We start from the raw sequence: 26,876 nt of genomic DNA, 5'->3' as shown, positions 1-26,876 counted from the left end.
AGGTAGATATGAATAAATGTCAATAAAGACCAAAATTTCACAATTCAATGATGATGATGATGCAAGTAATCTGAGATCCAAATTGAATTATGCCTTCAAACCTTAAATTTACAGTGCCTTAGAAGAGAGATTACACTATGTAAAACAGAATATCCACAGCCCTATCCATTTAACCAGTCCTTTTCCTTTCTTATTGATCTCCTTCCTCAGGCCTATGCAAAGATGAGAAACCTGAACCCTTGAATCAGAAAGGGAGTCACAATACCACTAAAAGTAAACACCATTCAGACAGCAAAGAGCCATGGTGAAGCAATGCTACCTTACCCAAAAGTGTGAAGTGCCAAAGTAAAGTATCAGCACAGAAATTTGTCCCGAATTGCTAAAATGACTGTTTACTCAGGCAGAATGGGATGAGAGCGAACGACAGGGAGAGAAACAGAACAAGGCGGGATGGGTGTGTGTTGGGGGGCAGGGGTTGTGCTTGGCAACAACAGTATGCTTATCTCTGCTGCATTGGCAGAGTTTGTTAGCAGGTGAATGGATGGATGTGTGAGCTACTGTCAGCTCTGTGTATAACTAAAACCAAACTGTATAACCGAGAAGGCAGAATGTCAGAAATAGCCATGAAAGAGATACCTGAGAAACTGTCCAATTGTTAATCCAATATTTTCCCTTCAGACATGAATTCAAAATCTGAAGAAGAAACTATGAATCATCATAAGTAAAATATGCCATAAATCTGGAATTTGTTTGGTACGATTAGAGGCTTCTTTTTCAAAAGAAAACCTGAGGGTTAAAAGATGAGTGGGGAACTCAGGGTTTCCTGGATTAGTCTTTATTAAACTTAAGAGTACATTGGAAGCGTTACTACTAATCAAGAATAAAGTACCTCACCCTACTGTCCGGAAATCAACCACACCAGTTTGGCAGGCCTACTCTCTCACATTAATGTTTTCCATTAGGTTCAAGAGGCTCTCAAGATTATTTTTTAATTCCTATAACCTTTCTGATAAAGCACCTGGGGGGTAAATCAGCATTTTTTAAAAAGTTACATAATACAGACTCAATAATAAAACTAAAATCACCGCGTATGCCTACACCAAACCTCTTACTATCATAAATTAGCACTAGAGACATGACTATTTGCAACAGGGTCATTAGTCATATGACTACCTTTGTACATAAAGACTGCAGGGTTATTTTATTTATTTATTTATTTTGAGACGGAGTCTCACTCTGTCTCCCAGGCTGGAGTGCAGTGGCACGATCTCGGCTCACTGCAAGCTCTGCGTCCCGGGTTCACACCATTCTTCTGCCTCAGCCTCCTGAGTAGCTGGGACTACAGGCACCCGCCACCATGCCCCGCTAATTTTTTTGTATTTTTGTAGAGATGGGGTTTCATTGCGTTAGCCAGGATGGTCTCGACCTCCTGACCTCGTAATCTGCCCGCCTTGGCCTCCCAAAATGCTGGGATTACACCTTACACCATGCCTGGCCAACTGCAGGGTTATTAACAATGTCTACAATTACACTGCAAAGACATGGGGATGGGAAACCGTATCCAATTTGATATAATAACCACAATCTAACTTTCTGCATAAAAACAGAAGCTGCAGTAGGAAGAACAATAGCAGGATTTTCAGTTAGTTCCATGGTGTTTTTCCTTTGATTAAATTTCCTGGTAACAAGAAAGGAAAATAAAAATCTCAATCTTTTTTTAAAAAGGGAAGTTTTGAAAATTTTACTGAACTTATGAAGGCAGCTACTCTAGAGGATTTAGAGAGGGGAAGGAGAGAGAGAAACTATTGGAAGAAACACGGCCCAAACTTTAATTCCGTATTTTAAATTAGGAATTAATTTCTGAACTTCTCACACTATCAAGTCCACTTACAAGAGAAATATAAATTACGGGGTGGGAGAAGTCTGCTCCCAGCTGAGTAAACTGTAGGGATCCTCATCAAGTATGCTGGCAATTAGCTGTCAAGTAGAAAATATTAGGTTTGAACTCCAGCTCCACTGCAACAGATTTGGTTATCCTGAGAAAGTCATTCAACCTTGAAGCCTGTTTTCCTTGTACACAAAATGAGAACACCATCAACCTTATGGATTGTTAAAAACATTAGAGCTGTGCACAAAGTATCTGGCATAAAATGGGCAACTAAAACTGGTAGTTTTTATTATTAGCTATTAAAATGCTTCTGTTTAGGAAACTCAAGGAAAACAGATCCCTAATACTCTACAAAGAGCTTCTCCAGCATGGCCCAACAAAGCTTGCCATTGGCACTATAGAACTAAAAAAATTAAGTGAGGAGGGAAAGAATAAACAAAAACACAAGGAGCACCTAGGTGAGAAACAAAAACTTAACTACTGATGACCCTCTTAAAATCACCTAATCTGCACCTTTTTTATGCTGGCAGGTCAGGAGGTGTGTGTGTGCGAGGTTGGGAGAGCTCTCCTGCAGGCTCCTTCTCACTATATGGAACACCGCACCCATGGAAACGAAATATTGCTACTGATAAACAAAACTGCTGAAGCACAGCCCAAGAATTACTTCATTTCCTATTAAGCTAAAAGTGGAATGCATCCCATCTGGGCCCTCTCTTTTGAGGATGAAACAATAGGAACTTTGTTTCATCAGCTATCCAAAAAGAAACCCTAAAAGTGTTTGCTGGGCCAGCCAAGCCCAGTCCCACACAGATGTCACCTTTTAAGAGAAAAAATGATGGAAAATATAAAAATAATATCTTTATTACTTCAGTTTGGCATCAAAGTCTCTAAAAATCTGGTGTCTTTTTCTTCCTTATGAAGTGTCTATGATAGGGTTAAAGGAAACAAATTTTCAGTCTTCAGATTCAGACTCTAATAGGAAATAGGATTATGTGCAGAAGTATACACCCACTGCTGGGTTTTGGGGACCTAATAGTAGTGTGCAAATTTGGTATATGTGTAAAATGTCTCTATGTGTACAGGGGTATTTAATCAGAAGAGAACAAAGAGTAGGCACAGGAATTTCACCATGAGCATTTTAGAGGAGGAAGGAGAGATTTAATGCTAAAAATGTGCTCCGCTGTATTCCAGCCCACACCTCTAAGGCAGTGTTTCTCAGCCTTTTCTTCCATTATCATATCCCAAAGAGCCTTTTCAGACATTATTCTCTACTCACTCCTCACTTCATGAAACTTTAATACCACAGATATACCACAAATTTGTGTAACTGTGTTTTATATATCACTGTAAGTTTTTTTTGGTCCCAAAAGGCAATTTTCACCCCCTTGGGAGGATATCACTCCCTTAATATTGTATGCCCTAGGATTCCATTGCTGTGTTCATGGTTCCAAAGTTATGAAATATATAATTTCCTCATAACATTACAACAGGGCCGGGTGCGGTGGCTCACGCTTGTAATCCCAGCACTGTGGGAGGCCAAGGCGGGCGGATCACGAGGTCAGGAGATCAAGACCATCCTGGCTAACACGGTGAAACCCTGTCTCTACTAAAAAATACAAAAACTTAGCCGGGCGTGGTGGCGGGCGCCTGTAGTCCCAGCTACTCGGGAACTCGGGAGGCTGAGGCAGGAGAATGGCCTGAACCCAGGAGGCGGAGCTTGCAGTGAGCAGAGATCGCGCCACTGCACTCCAGCCTGGGCGACAGAGCGAGACACCCTCTCAAAAAAAAAAAAAAAAAAATTACAACTAAGGACAGTAGACAACAGATTTTTTTCCTCTTCAACTAGTTCTCACTCTGTTTTTCCAGTATAACCACTATATGTACTAACTAGCATTAGGATAGTAATTTAAGTTTTGTAGAATATAAAATCTCATCTGTCTAGAGATAGCTTGAGAGTATTTCAGAATAGGGAGACTGTTAGAAAAAGTCCAATAAAAATCACTGATTACCTTGACAGGCGTTGCCAGGGGCAGGGCCAGGCTGGGGGATGGGGGGTGTCAGAATTCTCCAATGAAGCCCATTAAATTAAAAGTCTACAACTTCTTTTCAAATATGCTATTCAATTTGGTAATACTGGACACCTGCTGCTAGAAAGTAATTCTTGGTTGACGAGAAATGAAAGAGGCCAGGTATGGTGGGTCACGCCTGTAATCCCAACACTTTGCTAGGTGGAGGCAGAAGGATCACTTAGACCAGAAGTTTGAGACCAGCTTGGGCAACACAGGGAGACACCATCTACACACACACACACACACACACACACACACGCGCACGCGTGCCACTTATGATGGACACACACACGTGCCACTTACGATGGTGAGTGCTACTTGGGAGGCTGAGGTATAAGAATAACTTCAGCCTGGGAAGTCAAGCCTGCAATGATCTGTGATTGTGCCACTGCACTTCAGCCTGGACAAAAGAGTGAGACTCTGTCTCAAAACAAAACAAAAAAAAAGAGAGAAAGAAAAAGAAAGACATAACATATTATAACTCAGACCATTTGTTGCAATCTGGGCTGCAATTTTTTTCTTTAAACCCAAAAGAACTTCTGATCAGGTAAATGTATTATTCTTTTTTAATGACAAATCTACTTTATAAAGTACCCTCCCTTATCAGTGAAAAAGAAAAGGAAAATATAACAGAGCTGAGTCAAATTTGGAGTCAATAAAGGTTTGTAGTTCTTCAAACAAGAACCCTTGCTGTGAATTCTAAAAATAAATAACAGACATGCTGAAAAAAGATTTCATTTTATGAAAGATTCTGCACCAAAGCCTTTTACAAAAATAGTATACAAAACCCACTAAACATCCTGTTCCATCTTCCACTCTGAAATCACTGCTTGGTCTAAATTCAGAGTTTCATTAATAAAAATGAACACAATAAAACAGTACTCTATGCCCCCATCCCACCCCAACAATTATCTTCAAAGGATGTCCAGATTTTGTACACTACTTGCCAATCCTACATAGGTCTTAAAAAAACAAATCTCAGCTTTAGAGGAAAATCACTAGTTAATTAAAATGTCATTTAGGGTTGTATTTGTTTTCTATGAAGGGACAATAATGGAATATTTTACTTTCATTTATTACTAAGGCAAGATCTTTCATTATTAGAAGTATACTTCCATCTCAAGCTATGTTTCAAGGCAAATTATATTCTTGAACTAGCCACTTTCATAGGTGTTTTAAATGTAATATTTTATTATAACGCTTTGGTTAGCCTCCAGTGTTAATCAGCACAAAGATGGATTTATTTTCAAAAGACAGGACATTCTTTTCAGCCTTCAGAATGTTTTCATCAAAAATTACTATGTATCATAAAAATAACATGCTCACTGTAAACATTTAAACAATTCAGGCTGGGCGCGGTGGCTCACAACTGTAATCCCAGCACTTTGGGAGGCCAAGGCGGGTGGATCACGAGGTCAGGAGACCGAGACCATCCTGGCTAACACGGTGAAACCCTGTCTCTACTAAAAATACAAAAAAATTAGCCAGGTGTGGTGGCGGGCACCTGTAGCCCCAGCTACTCGGAGGCTGAGGCAGGAGAATGGCGTGAACCCAAGAGGTGGAGCTTGCAGTGAGCCGAGATTGCGCCACTGCACTCCAGCCTGGACGACAGAGCGAGACTCCACCTCAAAAAAAAAAAAAAAAAATTTAAAGATAGATAAAATAGAAAGTCAAAGTCTCCACCTACCTGCCCTCTAAGATGTTACTACTTACGCTTAAAATACTTTATTTTTAAAAAGGAGGGGAAATCACATCATAACTACTTTAAAAGGCCTTTACAACTTCTTTGTAATTACACACAGACACACACACACACACACACACACACACAGGGGAATGGGGAAAGAGTGGGCAGGAGGGAGGGACAGACAGATACACACACACACACTTCATTGTAGGACTTATTACAAAACATGCAAAAAAAAGAGAGAAAACTGAGATGGGTGGGGAGATGGGCCTGCAATGTCAATATCCGAAGTCAAAACAATTTATTAGGAGATAATTTAGAATGTCTATGTGTCAACTCTATTTAGGGAAATATTGATTTGATAAAAGGTTACAGACTAACATCAAAAAGTGCTGCCTTTTGAAGGTTAATCAATCCTTTGGTTTTAGGAAAAACTAAAATGTTACAAAACACACAGTGAAACATACAGAGAACTCAAAGAAAAATCAGAGCCAGCAATCTGGATGAAACATGAAAAATAAAAAAATAATAATAAAAGCAAGAAGAGGCTGGGCACGGTGGCTCACGTCTGTAATCCCAGCACTTTGGGAGGCCGAGGTGGGCAGATCACGAGGTCAGGAGTTCAAGACCAGCCTGGCCAACATGGTGAAACCCCATCTCTACTAAAAATACAAAATTTAGCCAAGTGTGGTGGTACGCCTGTAATCCCAGCTGCTCAGGAGGCTGAGGCAGGAGAACTGCTTGAACCCAGGAGATGGAGGTTGCAGTGAGCCAAGATCGTGCCATTGCATTCCAGCCTGGGCAACAGAGCAAGACTCCTTCTTGGGGTGGTGGGTGGGGGACAAGAACAAGGCACAAAGCTCTTTTTCTTCTCTTAGCCAAAATGACTAGAAATTGCAGAGCTAGTCCCACACGTAAGCACAAAGAGTGCAGAGACATCCCTGTAGGCAGTAGCTGCTGCAACAAACAGACCATGCACATTTATCCAGGAACTGGGATGTACAGTGCACTGCACGGACTTTCCACGAAGACTGGACTTTCCATGCAGATTCTTGACTAATCTAACACTGCCCTCAGCAAACAGGAAATCTGAGGCTATCAATGCAGCTAACTGGTACACAAAAATCATCGGATTCCTTCTCCAAGCTAAAAATGCAACTCAAGAAGCCAGAGACTCTTTTGAATTTATTAAAAAACAAAAAAAGGGGGCGGGGAGGGGGGTTACGTGTGAGTGCGAGTGTGGGTGTATTCACATACATACACATCTTTCTAGAAGAGCAGCTTCTGGGAAGCTGGATGTGTGAAATGTTGTTCTATCAAGTGACAGTTTCCTAGAACAGCCTTCTTAGCAGATACCAGTGAAGAAACCAAACAAAGATCCTTGTCCTCATAAAGCTGACACTTTAGTTGGGGCAGATAGAAAATAAATAAGATAAATAAGTAAAATATGTGTGAGAAGTTGAAAAGTGCAATGGAGAAACATAAAGCAGGAAAGGGGGATAGGGAATGTGGAGAGGAGGCAGCTGTGTATTTTTATGAGCTGGACCGAAAGGCCTCACTGAGGAGGTGATACTGAGTAAGGGCCTGAAGGAAGGGAACACACAAGTCTAAGTCCACAAAGGCAGATTTAAAGAAGTTTAGGTCCAGGCTAAAGAATTTACCCCATGATATAAACAAGAAATGCAAAACAAGTTAACCCCCAAAATGCCTCTATCTCTACCCCTCCACAATAAATTACCAAACTAAGCCAAATGACAGTAGCTGAAAAAGACAAGTAAGCAGAAAAATCTCATATGTGATAAGCAGAGCAATAGGGTCCGGTCAGGAATCTCCTTTGCTTAGTTAATAGAGTTTCTACTACACCAACTAAGGATCTCACTGGTACCCTTGCACACATATCAAAGGCTCACACGTTAAAGTGTTGCCTTACTCTGCATTTGGCCTTCCAGAAGTAAAAAAAGGTCTTTGAAGGACTCTAATCCTTCTGTTACCTCTGCTGTGATGAGGCACCTCCTATCAGCTGCCTGACTAAATTCAGGTGGGAAGCAGAACATTCAGGCCAATGGGATGGGGGCGACGGGGGGTGGGGGTGGGGGTGGGGGTGGGGGTGAGGGGCTGGTATCTGACCTCATAAGCATGATGGAAAAATACTGGAATGTGGCTAAGAGGAGAGATGATTAGCAGAAAACAGAAGAAAAGCCAGGTACTAGGTAGGACTCCAGGGCCAAAGCAAAGGGGTCAGGAATGATTTCTGAGGATTCGGACCAAATTAGAGGAAAGGAGCAGAGTCTAATACCCATTCTGTTTGGCTTGGGTAGGCAGGGCAAGGGTACTTACATAGACATATATAAAGTGGTACTAGAATCAAAGTCAAGGGAAGAAATGTGAACTAGAGCTCAGAAAGGGAGACTGAGGACAATGTACAAGGATCTGGTACAAACTTAGAGCTCCAGGCTGTCATACAAGTTCAGTGACTCTGGGAAAGTAATTGCCTGCTGCCCATCCTAATTTAAGGACCTTACCAGTAAAGGCATAAGGGCTTCCAGGTACATCCCTCTCCACCAATAGAACAGACTTTGTTGGGATTTGTGACTGAGGATCACAGTTAGGACACAGGCCATGCTTGTTATATTTGCCTTTTCCCTTATATCTGCTTGCAGTCTCCCCCTATCTACTTATATGCCCTTTCTAGATATATATGCACACACAGGTATATAAACACACAGCCCTCGAACTTTAACCCTAAAGTGTTCCTATTATAAGAAGTATTATGTTTATAAAAATTACCTCAATTCCTTTCCTAATGAGAACTGAGTCATGGACTGATCGATTATACCTAGGTTAAGAAGCTGTTTCTCCCCATCTGCAACAAATATTAAATGTTCAGCAATGGTGATACTGGATGGTACCTGCTAGGGAGCAGACCTCAAGTTCCAGAAAAGCCTTTCTGATATGATATACATCACAGGAAACAAGATGACTGGAGCTGTGGGTTACAAGGAAGGATATCTAATACTCTTCAGAAAAGAAATCGCTATCTATGCTGACTACCTTCTTTTATCCCTGTCCATAAAAATTTGGAAATAATATACCTAGAGACTCTCTAGAATCTTTAAATCCTTGAATTTTCAACATCATTTTTGCCAAGTAGGAGGATAAATACAGCTTTCAACTGTCATAATCCCAGTTCTTAAATAAGTTATAATTTACAGAATTTGGTAGGTGGCCGACATAACAGTAATATACATAAAATGGCACAGCAATAAAAAACTGGCAATCTGCTTCAATACGAGCAGGACCAGATATTCAAACTGCTTTATAAACTAATAAATTTTTTTATACTGTCTACACTTCACTCTTCCTGTCACTCTATACTAATAAACATAGAATAAAAGGGTTTAAGAACTAGGAAAAGCTAGTAAAGATCCCATTCAAATACTTACCAGGAGCAATGGTCTCCAATGTATCAGAACTGACCTTCCGAGTACTTGTACAGTGACGGAGGGTGGAACCCAAAAATACCAAGTAAAACACTACATCATCTTCAACTTTGTCCTCTTCAGCAAGCAGCACTGTAACAACACAATCACCCTAGGAAAGGAAACAATATAGCAAGTTTACATTAGTAAGGTTCCTCTTCACAGCCTATCTTTATCAAACATCATATTTAAGGGAAAATCAAATTTATCATCTAAACCATGCCCCCATTCTGGTAAGCTGAAACAAGTATAAAGATTGAGCACTTATGCACCAGGCAATCATCTAGGCATTCACAATACAGAATGAACCTGAAAATAAGATCGCTCTCTCTTCTTTAAACTTACATTTTAGTGGAGGTCATTAGACAAGTAAGTTAATCAACAAGATGAAGGAAAACTTTACTTGATGAATGGGTTAAAAAGGGGAGGGGCAGGGGGAGACATAGAAGAAAATCCAAAAATAAGGCAGAGAGGATGGAGGGGGTATAATAAATGATCACATCTTTATACTCAGAATGCTCCTTAACTCCTGTGTTCCAGTTGACAATAATTCTCTAAATTCTATATCCCATAAATCATTACCAAGTCCATACATTCTCCAGCAACAGGCTTGCCTGGAAAGGGCAGAGTGCAAAGAAGACGAGCTTGGGCTCCAGCTTAAGTGCACAGCAGGCTACAACATCCAAGTTTGTGTTAAGTATATGCTATGATGTTTGCACAACAAACAAAATCACCTAATACCACATTTCTCAGAACGTATCCCCATAGTTTAAACAACACATGACTGTATAGGAAAGCTCCTGGAACATGTTCAACTCTCGGTCTATAATATTTTTAACCTATTTCAATAGGAGGCTGCTTTTCTAATAATTTGTATTTCCTGACCATCTGACATTCCTACTCTTCTTTATCCACCCCTACATTAATCCCATAAAATCAGACAAAAATCTTGGGCCAATAACTTTGTCTATGACTTTGCAACTATTAGAAGGTAAGACATCTTTGTCTTTCAGTTGCTTTTTTTTTTTGAGACGGAGTTTCCCTCTTGTTGCCCAGGCTGGAGTGCAGTGGCGTGATCTCAGCTCACTGTAACCTCCAACTCCTAGGTTCAAGCGATCCTCATGTCTCAGCCTCCTGAGTAGCTGGGATTACAGGCACCCACCACCACGCCCAGCTAAATTTTTTTGTATTTTTAGTAGAGACAAGGTTTCGCCGTGTTGGCCAGGTTGGTCTCGAATCCTGACCTCAGATGATCCACCCGTCTCAGCCTCCCAAAGTGCTAGGATTACAGGAGTAAGCCACCGTACCCAGCCGCAAATACTCTTTAGTAGTTTTTATATATTGATTTTTTTTTAAATCAAGGCCAGTGGCTAAATATATTCTATGAAATACAGTCCTAATTATTAGCATTCACCCAATTACGAACTATATAATTCCTGTTGTAACCATAACAAAAGATTACAAAGCATCAAGGTTTAAAGCACTGAGATTTAATACTATATAAATCTTAATAATGTACTACAGAAAAATCAATCTAGAGAAGGCTGGGCCATTTTAGCATCATAATTAGGGGAGTAAATTCTCATTACGTACAGAATATTTTTCCTTTCGATTTTAGCAACAATTAAAGCCAACAAGAGAAACATACCACCCTGTGGTCACAATTTACTAAGCCCAGCAGCATAACTGAGCAGAAGGTAGTTTTTTACTAAACACTAAAAAGCAAAAATCATCAAGTCAAACCTAGGAACCAGGTCTATTAACAAACAATGCTCCAGTGGGTCCATGACTACTACGACTACCACAGTGCAGCATTCAACAGTATCCTAATCCAAGGAATATCACAGCTGGTAAAACAGAATTATCACTGACTTCAGTTACTACTCAGAATTAGACTTTTGTCTTGTTTATAAGACTCTCTCTTGGAAACATTTTTGAAAAGCTTAGCCTGGTAAAATGTGTAATCTTCTTTGGCATGATGCAACCAGTTAAAAAGATGTTTTTGCAGCGTGTATGGGAAGAGTCCATTTCTCAAGGTACTGAAATATCCTCATAGCCTGAAAAAAGTACAAATGAAAAGTTCCATCCTTTGCAGCATAGGTTGACAAACTATGACTAGGTTGACAAACTATGACCCACAAGTCAATTCCAGCCTCCCACCATCCCGTTTTACATTTTGTGGGGGTGGGTGTGGGGGTTAGGGTTAGGGAAGAAAGAAGGCCTTTTAATCCTTTTAATGTGAAAATTACATGAAATTCAAATTTCACTGTCAATAAATAAAGGTTTAATTGAACCCAACCCATTCATTTACCCACCATCCATGGCTAGTTTTGCACTACAATGGGCCATAGAAGGTAATGATTACGTGAGAACTTAGCCCACAGCCTAAATTATTTACTATCTGGACTTTTACAGGAAAAAAAAAAAATTTTTTTTCACTTTGATGTCTAACCTGGTATTCTAAGAATATATCTTCCTTTTCAAGATCAAGAATTTTGTCCTCACATGAGACCCAACATCTTGCTGGGAGACTCTCGGTGCCCCAAGATACTAGTGAAGTCTGGGCCTTCCTTTGGGGACAGAGGAGGTGGCTAATTATAGGCAGATGAAATCCTTTTAGCAATGCTTTCAATATGAACCTCTTTTTACAAGTAAGTTTTAAATTGCTTTCATACCTTTAACTGGGTTTTTGTTGTTGTTTGAGACAGGTTCTCACTTAGTTTCCCAGGCTGGAGTGCAGTGGCACAATCAGGGCTCACCACAGCCTGCAGTTCCAGGACTCAAGTGATCCTCCCCCTGCTGCCTCCCAAGTAGCTGGGACGACAGGCATGCGCCACCACTTCTGGCTTTTTAAATTTTTGTAGAGATCAGGTATCCCTATGTTGCCCAGGATGGTCTCAAACTCCTGAACTCAAGCGATCCTCCAGCCTTGGCCTGCCAAAAATGTTGAGATTACAGGCATGAGCCACTGCACCTGGTCTGTAGTTTTTTTGTTGTTTTTTTTGTTTGTTTGTTTTTAATATTAAGTCACACTACCTTATGCCCAAAATATTCAATAGAAGAGAACACAGAAGCTCCATTCATTTCAAAGCCTCTTGAAATTTAGATTCCAAAGGCACCTGGAATTAAAATTACCTGTTTTCCTTGAAGGAGTATTCTCTGCACACTGATAAAGTCACTGACAGCAAATAACAAACTGCATTTCAGCCACTAACTCCCATTTTACTCCAGTAGAACCAGGTACCTACTATTACTTGAGATGGCTTTTAAAGATTAAATGAGTAGAATGGTGATGAAAAAATAACAAGGAAAAACAGATCTAGGTAACAATTTTTGTCATGAAGCTTTAATCCTACCATCCTTAAAGAATACCCTGGTATTAATAAATTACTCTGCTGTGTCTGGGAAAGACCAGCCTACAGAATAAATAGATACATCAGTCCGGCTACACAGTGAACAAGTCTGCCATGTTTCTAAATAAAATAAAATAGATCAACTTACTAACAAGGGCAATTTTCAAGACATTCTCAATTATCATTTTAGTTTGACCCAACCTCAGGAAGAGTACACACCTATATCACCACCCTCTTCCAATAATCTGAACTTAAGAAATAGCGTGATCCCCTTACACAGGTATTTTCCATGTTTCTTCATTAGTGAGAAATGTATCCCTGAAACTGACAATTTTTTCAGGGTCCTAATTAGTTTTGCTGACAGATGACACAAAAACTAATGGAAAAGACATCTATACTAGGCCTTATTCTGTAAATATAGGTTAGCTCCCCCCACCCCCATATAAATAAACTGTGATCTAAAATATCACCTATCAAATCACTTATTTGCAAATAAAAACAGGTTTTTATAAAAGAGTTACTTTAAAATGGGGTTTTAAATGGTAGCCATGGTCTCACTTTTCCCCATCCTGAAGTAATTCTTAGAGTAGCTACATACTGTAATAATGGCACTGTAACTTCCTTTATATATTAAGTTTAAAAAATTTTTTTCACTTAGATTTCAACCCTAGAATTCTAAGAACATATTTTCCTTTTCTAGACCAAAGATTTCCTCACTTCATGAGACCCAACATCTTGCTGGGAGGCTCTCCATGTCCCAAGATACTAGTGGTCTGAGGCTTTCCTTTAACTGGGAAAAGTAACTTGATTGGCGGGGGGGGGGGGGAGTGTGATGGGAAAGGGAAACGTATTTGGGGGATGGGAAGAGTCAAATTACAGTGCAGGGATGAATGGAAAGAAATGGGCTTTGAACAGGAAAGGCAGTAGACATGGATTAGGAGAATGAGATAGAAAGCCCTGTAGGAGGAAGAGTGAAAGACAGGATGGCACCGATGTCATCTTAGATAGTAAGGAAGTGTCAGCCATAGATTTTCAAAGGTGGGCCCAGTCAGCAGCAAAGTAATCACAGTGGTATACTGGAGCTGGCTTGTGTAGGCTCATGAGTGCTCATTGTTAAATTTTCAGGAATTCTGCAAGACAGCTGTTAAACTCAGCCATTATTAAAAATTACATGATATAGGCTTATAACTAAGTAAACTGCATTAAAAACAAATGTCATAAATACTCAAAACTTATCACTTTCTAATTATTTACCACAACATACTATTCTCCATGCTCTGGAAGTTTGTATCTATTGTATCCAGACAGCAGAAATTCCACATAATGGTGTCCTGCTGCATGTCTTCACAACTCACATCTCTTGTCAAATCTGTATTCGTAATGTGGTGTGGATACCTGAAGTCAACCATTATGGGAGTATTTACACCACTGAAACTGGCAAATGATATAAATGAGGGCTTTCTTTTTTTCTTTTTAACCAGCACACCACTGAGAACAGGTTAGCAGAAGGGAAGGAGAGGGGAAAAGGGGAGAATTTCCACAGGGAGGACCAAGGAAGGCCGTGGCAGGCCCATTTAAGAGACATCACCACTTACGGAAAGAATGGAGGTCTTGCTATAAGACAAAACCCTAGTCAAGTACAAACCATCACAGGTTATAGGTAACAGTGTCGTCATAGTTCTCCTCACAGCAGTTCAGTATTATCACCACTTTACGTTAACTTGTTAGTTTATAACTTGTTAGTGTATCACCGTGATTAAGAAGATGATCTCTGACACCAACCTGCCTGTGTCTTTATCACAGTATGGTATATCACTTTATATCTGTTTAACTTGGGGTATGTTGTTTAACTTCCTTATGCCATAATGGAGGACAAGAATCATCAACCTGATCTCATAAGGTCGTTTTGAAGAATTAAGTGATTGATAAAAGGAAAGCACCTATATCAAGTGCCTGGCACATAATATTCAATAAATGACTACTATTATAATGTCCCAGGATGTACACCCCATTAGAGCATGTTTTATTCACTGAGAAACCTGCTTTGTCTAGACTAATAAGTTGCATCTGAAGAGACAGAAAGGGAGACACCAAAACTTTAATGGCAGTTATTCCTAGATGGAATTTTAATACACCATGTGCTTTTCTGAGTTTTCTGATTTTTAACATCTTTGTTGTTAAAAATTGGACAACAGAAAAGATGTTTAAAATGTTAAAGAAGTTGTTAAAAACACAACAAAGATGTTGGAGAAATGCTCACTTAAGGCTTATAAATAACAAAGGGGAAAGCAGAACTTTGGCAGATAACACCTGAATCAAATGATTAAAAAAAAAAAAGGAAAAATAACCATAGAGAAATAAGCTAACATCACATTTCACATAGCATGCACTAAGGACACAGCATCACTTATAGTGTTCCTAACAAAAATGCATAACTTCAATCTAGTCATGAGAAAACATCAGAAAAACTTGAATTGAAGGGGCATCTATGTAAAAAAATGGTCTGTAACTCTTCAGAAAATGTCACTAACAAAAGACAAAGATTGAGGTCCTGTTCCAGACTAAAGAAGACTAAAAAGATTTGCCAACTAAACACAACACATGATTTTGGAGTGAATCCTTAATAAAAACAAGCTGCTATTAAGGATATTATCGGGACAACTTGCAAAATCTGAATGAGGTTTACAGATTAACATGGAACCAATGTTAAAATTCCTGGTTTTGGTATTGTGCCGTGGTTATGAAAGAACACCTTTGTTCTCAGAAACCACACAACAAAGCGTTTGGAGTAAAGGGACGTGAGACCTACAATTTACTCTCCAATGGTTCAGGAAAGAAATGATAAGAGACAGAATGATTAAGCAAATATGGCAAAATGTTAACAGTTGGAAAATAGGGGCTTAAGGTTTATAAGATGTAATATCTGTTCTATTCTTACAGCTTTTCTATAAACTTGAAATTATTTCAGAATAGTTTCTAAGAAATATCTGCTAAATAATTTATAATCAAATATTTGAAGTTAAAAGGTACAAAATTTAGATTCCTGAGTTTATTTTTTATATCTTGCAGTCACATATTTTATGTAAAGACATTCTTGTAGGCTCCAAGAATTGTGAAATTATAACAAAAACTACCTTTCAATCCAGAATCTTAAAAGTTTCACAGGCCTTCCCAAATTTATTTCCCAGTCTGACAAAATGACAGGATTTATACCCATTGCAAATCTGGGAAAAGTGTAACAAGGGAGTTAAGTAAACTAAATAAAAACTGAGTGTTATTACAGGGTATTACCTTTCCATGAGGTAGCAATTATTACATTACCAAAAAAAAAAAAACCCTCAAAATCTCATTAACCAACACTGCTTGTATTCACATAACTATCTTTGTTCTCTCCTTTAAACATACAATTGATAGGCAATTGATAACACTTTGCCCAGTTACTCTGCTAAAACAACTAAACACTGACAGGTAGCTACAACTTTTCCACAGGCTAAAAGGCAAAGTCATGGCATTTTAACTTGGCAACTCATGGCAGCCAGTGTTCCATTTCATTAAAGGCTTACACAACAGAGGAACACTCAGTAGCAATGAATATTATCTAGTGTACAGGTATTGGTCACTAATACCATTCTCCAATAAAAAGAACTGAGTCCCTTCAGAGACTTGGCTGATTCCAGGCCTGGGTCAGAGTATCTATAAGATGAGACTGTAATATCTTGTTTTGACAGAAAACAATGAAGTGCTCAAAAAAACGATGGGGCCATGTCTTAAGGACACAGAAGCCAGACTCAACTGGCTTCCTCTGTACAAACCTGGGACAATTTAAAGACTAAACAATCAAGAACAACAATAAATTATAAATAATTTTTTTAACAAATAGGAAGTCATGAGTCCATATTAATAACAGTAGATAAATTATACAGCAGAGAAGGGAGTTCCTATGAGTATCACAGAATGACAGGGGCTGACTGCTAAAAGAGGGGAGATTGCTGGAATAGTAAAATTATCACTGCGCAAACATATGGTAAAGATTCACTCTGGCAAAAAGTTATCAATGAATGCTCAATCCAGAGGGAGATTCTGATGAGGAACAGCATACATATTACACAGTCTTTAAGTGTCTCCCCAAAGACTGCTTATTAGTTATAAGAAAGAAAAAAAAAAGGAGAATTCATTCAGCAAAATCTGCCAATACACTGAACAGGTTAATCAGAATAAAGATCTCAATAAAGACAGATGACAGATGTGTCTCCAGAGTCGCACACTGAGAAAGACACAAGGTTACCTATGCAGTGCTCTGACCAAGCATGCAAGCCCTCAACCTAATCACAAGGAAACGTCGGACAATGAGAAACAGTCTATTAAGCAAGAGGAGAGGGCACTGTATTCTTCAAAATCGGAAAAGACAGAAGATAAAGAAAGGGTGTGGACGTGTTCCAGATTAAAGAAGGCTAAGAGACATGACAACTAAAGAGCAGTATCTACCCTGCTGTGATTACAAAGGAGAATATCCCTATTTTAGGAAATACATACTGAAGCAATTTAGAAATAAACAGCCAGGATACATGTAACTTACTGACAGATAGGAAAAAAATTGTCGGCCTACAGGTAAATCGCAAGAGTGAAAATGATACAGCAAATGGCGTAAGATGTTAACAACAGGTGTTGTCCTGAGTAAAGAATATATGAGTATTCTTTGTACTACTTTTGGAAAACTCTTTATAAAATTATTTTTTAATATTTTTAATATTTTGGAATTATTTCCACATTAAAAGTTTTAAAAACATAAAAGTAAAAAATTATAAAACCTCCAAGGCTTCCCACAAAAAACTGTAAAAAGGCTTTAAAATAAATTAAGGGCTGGGGTTGTGGGAAGCCCTATCAATACAAATGTGGAGAAAGCTCTATCATTAACAGCAAATGTAGAAGTTCCTTCAGCCTCACACTGAGAGCATGGAGCCTGTCCATGCTCACACAAGCGCCTTTTACCCGAGGACCTAGGAAAAATAAATAATACAACACCACAGACATTTTTATCACTAAACTAAAATTACAAAAATAGTCAACACCAGGCCGGGAACGGTGGCTCACGCCTGTAATCCCAGCACTTCGGGAGGCTGAGGCAGGAGCATCTACTAAAAATACAAAAAAATTAGCCGGGCATGGTGGTGGGTGCCTGTAGTCCCAGCTACTCGGGAGGCTGAGGCAGGAGAATGGCGTGAACCCAAGAGGCAGAGCTTGCAGTGAGCCGAGATCGTACCACTGCACTCCAGCCTGGGCTACAGAGCGAGACTCCATCTCAAAAACATACATACATACATACATACATACATACATACATACATACATATATACATACATAAAAATAGTCAACACTGTAGGAGCATGGTAAAGGTGAGAAAGGAAGATGAGTCAGCACATACTACTGCATTTTCTGAATGCCTACTGCAGGTGAGGGGCTGACTGAGGTGCTTTGCAAATACTGCAAGGTATCTTTATCTCCATTTTAGAGATGAGAAAGCTGTAGCCGAGAGTATTTTTTAAATCTTGCCTTTAAAAAGCTAGAAGGGGTCAAGCGGGAATTCAAATCCAAGTAGGATTCCTAAGTCTGTATTCTTTCCTCTATATCCTGACCTTGAAGTTAAGAGGAGGAGACAGAGTTAGGTGTGGGGAAAAAAGAGATACGTCTAAAGAGATCGTTGTTGATAGAAGGAACATGTTACATAGCAAGCAAGTCGCAGGCATCGAAGGACTGCAGGGTATAGGAGAAAGAGGGTGCTGAGAACAAGAAAGATGGAAGAGTCTGGAGGTGGGGAAGGGAGGAGAAGCAGGAGGTCTGCTTACACTCACGGTAAACCCAAACCCAGACACAATGGCTGCTTGGGCCCAAACGTGTGACAAAGTCAGAGAGATGTGCAATTGTGTGCACTGCGCTGTACATGTTTCTCTTCGCCACCTGAGGCTTATGGAAAGCAAGAACTGTCTTTTGAAACTTCACACAAGGCCCATCTAGCATTAGGAAGTTGTTCCATAACTGAGTAAATAAAGATGGCAGAGATGAGCTTATGCCGAATATTAATGGCAAGCCAAAAGATTCATACTTGAACCTGTGTAGGCGAGGAAGAAAAAAAAACAGACAGTCTTATGTGGTATATACTGAAAGAAAAATGGGGGGTGAGGGGGTGTTAAAGGCAGCAAATATTCCAGAAAGATTTCTCTCACAGTCACGTCCCAAGAAGGAAAAAGATAGAGACAAAGAAATCATTTGGAGAAAATAATACAAAAACACAATGTGAGAAAGTTAAAAGTGCTTAACTGCCATGGTAGCAAGATCTACCAATCTAAAAAAATAATAAATGTGAGAAAAAAATTCTGTTAAAAATAATTTGGGCCAAGCGCAGTGGCTCATGCCTGTACTCCCAGCCCCTGGGGAGGCCAGGGTGGGAGGATCTCTTGAGCCAGGAGATGCAGACTGAGTGAGCTATGATCACACCACTGCACTCCAGCCTGGGACAGGGCAAGACCTTGTCTCTCAAATTAACAATAATAATAATTTGATGAAATATGACAAGTGACTGGATGGGACTGGAGGATAGTAAGGCTAAAGCAGAATTAAGAGAAAAAGTGGTATCTCTAAGGAAAACTAGTGGCTTGTGGGAATAATTTGTGATAAGATGATGAGGCTTTGAATCTTAAGTTTCATGTATCAGCAGGGTAGACAGGATAGATATTTGTACTTATTCTATATCCAACAGGTAGGTAACAGGGCAAGCTGTCAAAAAAGGGCTAGCCTGGCCAGTCAGATCTGAAAGTCAACCTGCACTAAGTTAAGAACTAAAACCTTGACTGTAGATGAGTTTGTGGTAATAGAGAGCCAATGACTAGACGTTGGTATTCCAGCAAGGGAAGGCAGTAAGAAGAAATGGATCCAGAGAAACAGGCCAAACAAGGAAGGGCCAGTCCAAGAAGAGGAGAAATCAGAGAACAGAGGATCAACAAAGCCAAAAGAGGCAAGGATATAAAAGTCTTGCAGCATTAAAAGGAATGACTTTTTAAAAAGAAATCCTCAGAACAAACAATGGGAGACGTCTGAAGAAAAGCAACAAACTCAGAAATTTTTTTTTCTCTAGCCTTAAATGGGTTTTTTCATAACATATCTTTCATCTATCTATTCCTGTGCCTTGAGCCCAGAAATGGCCCTATGGACCCAAGAGGAACCCAAACTCAAGTGCCACCTAAAAACATGGGATTTGCCATATCTCTATTAATGGCAGTCACAAGTGAGCACTCTGCAGCCAAAACTTAAAATACTTGTTTCCCATTTCAAATGTTTCAGAAAGCTCATTTGCTAAACCAAAATAATGATCCCTTCCCAGATTCATGATACACTCAATTCCACACCATTTAAAATATTTCAGTTCTCTTTATTTTAACCACCTATTGTTAATAACACCCTTGGTAACTATGAAAGCCTTTCAGGATGATACAATCTTGACAAGATATAATTTTTCATCTGTGATAATCAGGTGGAAAGCTAGCCTGCATTAATTAAAGGATTTTCAAATGACTTACTGCTAGCAAATATACATATAGAACTGCCATCCATTACTGGGATCATTTTTTAAAATACAAACATTATATGAAATAATGTTGATAGGTAAATGAGTCTTAAAATATCTGAAAATATTTTGTTCCTTTAAACATTTCCTTTTATTATTACTTCAATAATTGTATACTAGCAATAAAATGTATTACTAATATAATTATACATTTATTAGTAACATAACAAATGCTATATTAATACATATACTGACTTCTCTAGGTACAGGGAGATGAATGCCCAAACTCTACCTTGAAGAATATGACCAAAAAGACTTCTGTGGAGAAATGTCTAAGCCCAGTGCTGCTCAAAGCTCAAGACAGATCACCTCGAGCAGGCGCATACTCTCTGAAAGCTTATGCCATTACAGTGAAGCTGGGCCAGAGACTGCATCCCATTCATCTTTGTACACAGCCTCTTCAGGGAAAAAGACACATAAGGCAACAATTGCAGCTGTATCAAAAGCATAGTAGGAGAAGCAAGGACCAGGGACTGCAGGGATTAGAGGAGGCCCTTGACTGCCTGAGCAAAACACAGGGCAGGGAGGCCTCCCACAGTCTTCTCAAACACAGGTCACCTGGAAGGAGCCTGAGGAATACCGATTCTCTCTCACCTGATTTCAAATTATGTTTGAAAGAAATGATATTTGCAACCAGTGGACAGCGGTGACATGTCGGAGGAGGTGACAGAGGCTACAAACTAAATCCAAAACCATTCAGCTGTCAGACCTGAGAGTTTCTAAACACTGGATATAATGATGCTTATAAAATGTCATGTAACACTAGCAAACCCCAAAGAAACACAAACCTTGTATTTCTAACTTTGTGAATATCCTGAAGTGCCATCCCTTGGCCTTCCTTACATCGGAATTCATTCAAAAGGAGAATATCACAAAATTTAATTATAGGATAAATGAGTTATATTTGTGCTGCCTAATTTAGTGGAGTGCTCTAGAAAATGAAAGACAAATTCATAAGGCACGGTCACAGCAAAGCAGTACCCCAAAGCTCCTTAGGATGAGAACGTAAATATATGATGTTATTGCCATCAAGCTAGAAAACAGAAATCCTACCAGAAGAAAAAAATCTAAAATCCTAAATCACTGAACAGAGCTATCCTGTTCTGTTGGTCCTTTAGTATTACCTCAAAGTAGCATGAATGGTTCTGAGTAGCTTCGTTTCTCTGGGAAATCAATACCATTACAAAGTAAGCATATGCACAAAAATCTTTAATATTATTTAGCACTCACTATTTCTTAAATGCAACATGCTACTCGGTAACAAGGTATCAGCCGCCACACATGGTAGTGAAGTATAAAAATGGAGGCTGGGAAACAGAATCAGAATCAGTCACTTAATAGCTACAGACCCCTGATAAGAACCACTTGAAACTCATTTTGTCAGCAAAATGAATTCATTCATTACAAAACTTACTGTAATGTGTGTCAGACACTGTTAAGAACTAGACCTCAAACATGAAAGACAAGGCCCTTTGCCCTCATGGAGCTTATATTTTAGCAGGTAAGACAAATTACAGAAAGTAACATTAGAGGGAAAGTTCTATTAGAAAGAGTAAGACAGCATAAAGGGGTTAAAGTTTGTCTGAAATAGGGATGAGAGGATACTTTTCCTGACAGGGTGGTCTGGAAAAGCTCCTCCAAGGAAGCCAAATTTGAGCTGAAACCTGAATGAAGCAAGTTAAGGGAAGATAAAGCAGTCAAGGCAAAGGGAATATATCGAGTGCAAGGGAAGTACAAACTCAGCATGTTCAAAAAATAGAAAAGGTCAGTCTGGAGGAGCAAATGAATAAACACTGGATGGAAGGCGAGGTTGGAATATGGATTTTTTTTTCTTTTTCTTTTTCTTTTTCTTTTTTAGTGTGATGCTAAACCATTGGAGGGTTTTGAAAAGAAGAGTGACATGATTCATGTTTCAAAGGATTACTGTGGTTCCTCTGCGGAGAACAGGACAGAGCAAGGAAACTACAGAAAGACCACTTAGGAAGCTATCAAGAGTGGTCCAGATGAAACATGATAGAGGACTCAGCTAAAGAGCCAGCAGTACCACCACCCCCGTCAGAGGGCTGGAATTACGATGGCGCACGTCTGTAATCCCAGCACTTTGGGAGGCCGAGGCAGGTGGATTGCTTGAACCCAGGAGTTCAAGACCAGCCTGGGCAACACAGCAAAACCCCATCTCTACAAAAAATACAAAAATTAGCCAGACACGGTAGTGCATGCCTGTATCCCAGCTACTCAGGAGGCTGAAGGAGAAGGACTGCTGGAGCCCAGGAAGTCGAGGCTGCAATGAGCCAAGACTGTGCCACTGCTCTCCAGCCTGGGTGACAAGAGTGAGACCCTATCTCAAAAAAAAAAAAAAAAAATTACACAAAGTGCCTGAGGAAAAGAGAGGCTCCATCAATATTACTCAGGGCTCATTCCTGCTTGAAATGCTCTGAGAATATCTTGCTGAAACCCATCTGTAAAGATATGACATCAAATGGACAAAGCAAAATGCCACAGAGAAAAGGAGGAGGGACCTACACCCTCAAGGACAGTTTAGGAATATATCCTTGCCAGGATCCATGGCCCCCATTCCTGCCACGCCCTCATGGGCAAGTCTCAGAAGAAGCACACTGAAAACTTTTCCAACAGCAGGTGCCCACCTGCGCCCAGGGAGCACCACCAGTCTGATGTGTGGGAGTGGAGGAGGGTGATTAGGTGCTACTGCCATCATATCCCACTCCCACTTGCCGCTGCTTTGGGGATGTCAGTTCTAAAGGAAGCAAGCTGATTACACCTGTCCCCAGAAGCTCGCATTCTTGGCCACCTGTCATCAGGTGTTGGTGACATCCAAATTGGTTGACTAAAAGAATGTCATGCCCTCTGTCTTGGGGCAAAGAGAAACTTGAAGTTAGGTGACTTGTTCTGTCTTAGCTGTGGTTTCTAGACACAAGGAAAAGGCAGTCAGCTTCGTGCCATACAACACCAAATGCTTCCTTTTTAATCCCCATTTCATCTAATATCAGGATTGGCAAACTTTATCTGTGAAGACTCAGATGGTAAATATTTTCGGCTTTGTGGGAAATATGGTTACTACTGCAACTACTCGTTTCTTTTTTATGTATTTTTTTTTTTTTTGTAGCACAAAAAGAGCCATAGACAATACATAAAGAAATGGGAGTGACTATGTTTCAACAAAACTTTATTTACAAAAACAGGCAGCAGGCTAGATTTGGTTCACAGGCTGTAGCTTGCCAACCACTAGTCTAATATAACCTTTTAATACAGTTTCCCAGAAGTTCACACACCCCCAAAGACATCAACAAAAAACAGATTAAGACCCCCTGATTTAGTAGAAGAAACTCATGCCAACATACAGTTACAGTGATATAACAGGTGCTATAAATAGAAACATTTCAAAAGTGCTATGGCCGAACAGAAGATAAAGAAAGAGAAGGAAGAAAATTTGCCAGAGGAGACTACAAAGGCTACCCAGAGAAAGTAAAATTTATGAATTTCAAAAGCCATGTAAGAGCTGACTAGGAAGACAAGAGATGAAGTCACTCCAAGGAGGGGAGAGTATGTACGAAGGCACAGAACTGAACAAATACGGTGTATTCAAGGACTAACAGACCATGGCTTCAGCATAGGGAACATGGGCATAAAGGAGTGCCAAGGATCAGCCTTTATACTCTAGACCAAGGGGGCCCATGAAACGATTAATAACATCATCTGTCCCATGTGCTTTCTGTACATGGTTGGTGAAGGTCAGGCAAGACGATCATAAACAACTGTTTTATATAACACTAATAACCATTGGTCTTCATATGTCCCCTTAGCAGTGAGGTCATCCCTGACCATCCTAAATGAAGTATGAGCTCTCCTACCCTAACTCTCCTTATCTATCTTGCCCTGCTTTATTTTTTCCATAGCATCATTTACTTTCTGACACGTATTTATTCATGTATGTCTATTTAATACAATACATTATATATTATACCTATATGTATATATAAAATTCTAAAAGCATGTATTTGTGTATTTATCTGAGTTCCCCTTTCCTCCCAACTGTTACGTAAGCCTCCTGAGAGGTGGGACCATATTTGTTTTATTCAATGCTATATCATTGCCTAAAGGTACGTCCCGTTGTTCTAGGTGCTCAATAAATGTTGGCCAAATGAATGCATGAATTCCTTTCTGGACTCTCTTTCTGTAAACAATCTTTCTTTCTTTTTTTGTTGTTTTTGAGATGGAGTCCCGCTCTGTTGCCCAGGCTGGAGTGCAGTGGCGCAATCTCAGCTCACTGCAACCTCCACCTCACGGGTTCAAGCAATTCTCCTGCCTCAGTCTTCCCAGTGGCTGGGATTACAGGTGCCCGGCTAATTTTTCTGTATTAGTAGAGACGGAGTTTCACCATGTTGGCCAGACTGATCTTGAACTCCTGACCTCAAGTGATCCGCCCACCTCCTCGGTCTCCCAAAGTGATGGGATTATAGGCATGAGCCACCACGCCCGGCCTGACAATCTTTCTACAATTCATCTTAAATACTTAAGATGACTGGATGAGAAATTAATTAAAAGATCTAGAGTCTAATGGTCCGGGTATGCCAAATTTTTAGCTCAGTTGCCCTTAAGAAGTCACTTAAAATATAACTAAAATTCAAAAAGACTAATGACAAGAAGAGCACCTAACAGCTTCACCCGTATTTATTTAACCTAGGGGCTTTTCCTGTATCTGTCTCAGCAGGAAAATACTAAGATAGTATCCACATCCCTCAAAATAAAACGCATTCTTGAAACTAGCCAACAAAGCCATTTTTATAAATCTTTCTTTAAAAGACACCTCAAAGTATCTCATGCAACATGAATAGAAATCCACCAAGAAATTTATCGACTTTTACATAAAGTCATTCCAGATAAAGACTTAGGTTGACTTCACTGTTAGAAAATATTAAAGAATTTTATTTGGCATTTAAGGTTACTTTTTATTTAAACTAGGCTAATCTTTTGCCAAATAAAGATACTGGCGAATGAAATCCCTATAACCTGTCTTCTTCTTTTTTAATCAGGTTGTGTGTATTCTCCTGCCAAAACCATACCCCTTTCTCAATGCCAATACGAAACTATTATTTTAAATACTACTACCAGTCATAGCCCAAATTCATACTGTCTTCCAGCTTCATAATTTTGCAACACTAAGATACAGGATAATTCTTAAAGATGTCCAGGCACCACCTATTTGGTCCATTAAAACAAAGCCAGCAGATGGCGCTCAATAAATCTACTCAAGTTCTGTGTCTATGGAGTAGTTTTAGAGATTGTTCTAACAGGGATTTCAGACAGAAAAGAAATTAAAACTACTCAAGTTTGGATATAATTTAATGTATGGTCCCTTTAATGAGAAGTATTCCTTAAAAGGAAGAGAGTGTTGAAAAATTGTAAGAGTGTAAGTTCTTCTTGTTTCAATGTACAATTCTCCCTCTCAAGTCTATTTTTGTCCAGCAAAGCTAAATTGTTCAGATGGTCCTGGCTTTCCTACTGGCTTTCAAACACATGTGCGCACACACACACAGAGAGTGAGAGCAAAAGAGAGGGAGAGAGAGATGGGGGAGAGGGGGAGAGGGGGAGAGGGTGCGAGGGAGAGGGAGAGCAAGAGCGAGAGAGCAAGAGAGAGAGAGAGCGAGAGAGAGCAAGCGAGAGCGTCTCTACCTCTGAAAAATGTTTCACAACTCTCTGGAACTGGTAGAATTATTAATTAGGTCAATACTTAAAGAGACATTCTCTCTTTTGCTAACAAAACCAGATATTTGGCTAAAATGCAGACATGTAAGGATTTTTTTTTTTTTTTTTTTTTTTTTTTTTGAGACAGGGTGTTGCGCCCTGTCACCCAGGCTGGAGTACAGTGGTGCGACCATGGCTCACTGCAGCTTCGATCCTCCAGGCTTGAGCAACCCTCCTGTCTCAGCCTCCCAAATAGCTGGGACTATAAATGCACGCCACCATGCCTGGCTAATTTTTTCTTTTTTTTTTTTTTTTTTTTTTTTTGTAAAGACGGGGTCTCACCACATCGCGTAGGCTGGTCCTGAACTCCTGGGCTCAAGCTATCCTCCCACTTCAGCCTCCCAAAGTGCTGGGATTACAAGCACGAGCCACTGCGCCCAGCCTGTATTAATTCTCCATAAAAATTTAATGAAAGAGTTAGAAGTGATTAGATAAAATCAATCTCTCTGGCTCCTCATTCCTCGCTCCTTCCCCTCTCCTCTCTCCTCTCCCAGAAAGCAGATGGTTGAAGATTATACTCAGCTACTTTGTTGCTGATTGAAAAGGTGACACTCTGTCATTAAAATCTGAAGCTCTGACTTCTGCTCTCACCTATATCTTACAGTTATTCACCTAGCTTTCTTGGTTATTTATTATCCTCAGTTCTCTTGTTTTTCTCCAAAGTCATCAATTAAGTTGGGACTCCAGGCTTCTAAGCTGGCCTCCACACACTAGGAAGCACAGAGTCTCCAAAATACAATCTGATCAAGCTACTCTCCTGATAAAGCCCTATGCCTGAGCATGTCCCTTCAACACACAGCACACAAAGCCCCCGACAAACCTATGTAGGGGTGGGTTGCCCCTACACACCTGGAGGCTTTTCTCTAGGGTGAAGATACGCTCGAGCGTGGTCATTGAGGACAAGTCGACGAGAGATCCCCAGTACGTCTACAGTCAGCCTTACGGTAAGCTTGTGCGCTCGGAAGAAGCTAGGGTGATAATGGGGCAAACTAAAAGTAAAATTAAAAGTAAATATGCC

General features: G+C 39.8%; 1 protein-coding gene across 49 annotated transcripts in view; it reads right to left on the bottom strand.

The window, feature by feature from the left end:
- AKAP13 (A-kinase anchoring protein 13) overlaps positions 1 to 26,876 on the bottom strand; it is a 373,116-nt gene that overhangs the window by 217,181 nt on the left and 129,059 nt on the right. For all 49 annotated transcript variants that reach the window (XR_010151481.1, XR_010151483.1, XR_010151482.1 and 46 more), the window contains one exon: positions 9,088 to 9,235. Coding sequence is in view for 43 of the 49 variants with exons in the window: in XM_054667098.2 (XP_054523073.1) it covers positions 9,088 to 9,235 (148 nt within the window). In the remaining 6 variants the exon portion in view is untranslated. The remainder of the gene's footprint in view (positions 1 to 9,087; positions 9,236 to 26,876) is intronic.

The sequence above is a fragment of the Pan troglodytes genome, chromosome 16, assembly GCF_028858775.2.
Source record: "Pan troglodytes isolate AG18354 chromosome 16, NHGRI_mPanTro3-v2.0_pri, whole genome shotgun sequence".
Lineage (NCBI taxonomy): Eukaryota > Metazoa > Chordata > Mammalia > Primates > Hominidae > Pan > Pan troglodytes.
Note: the sequence above shows the minus strand (reverse complement) of the source record. Positions and strands in the feature narration are given on the sequence as shown.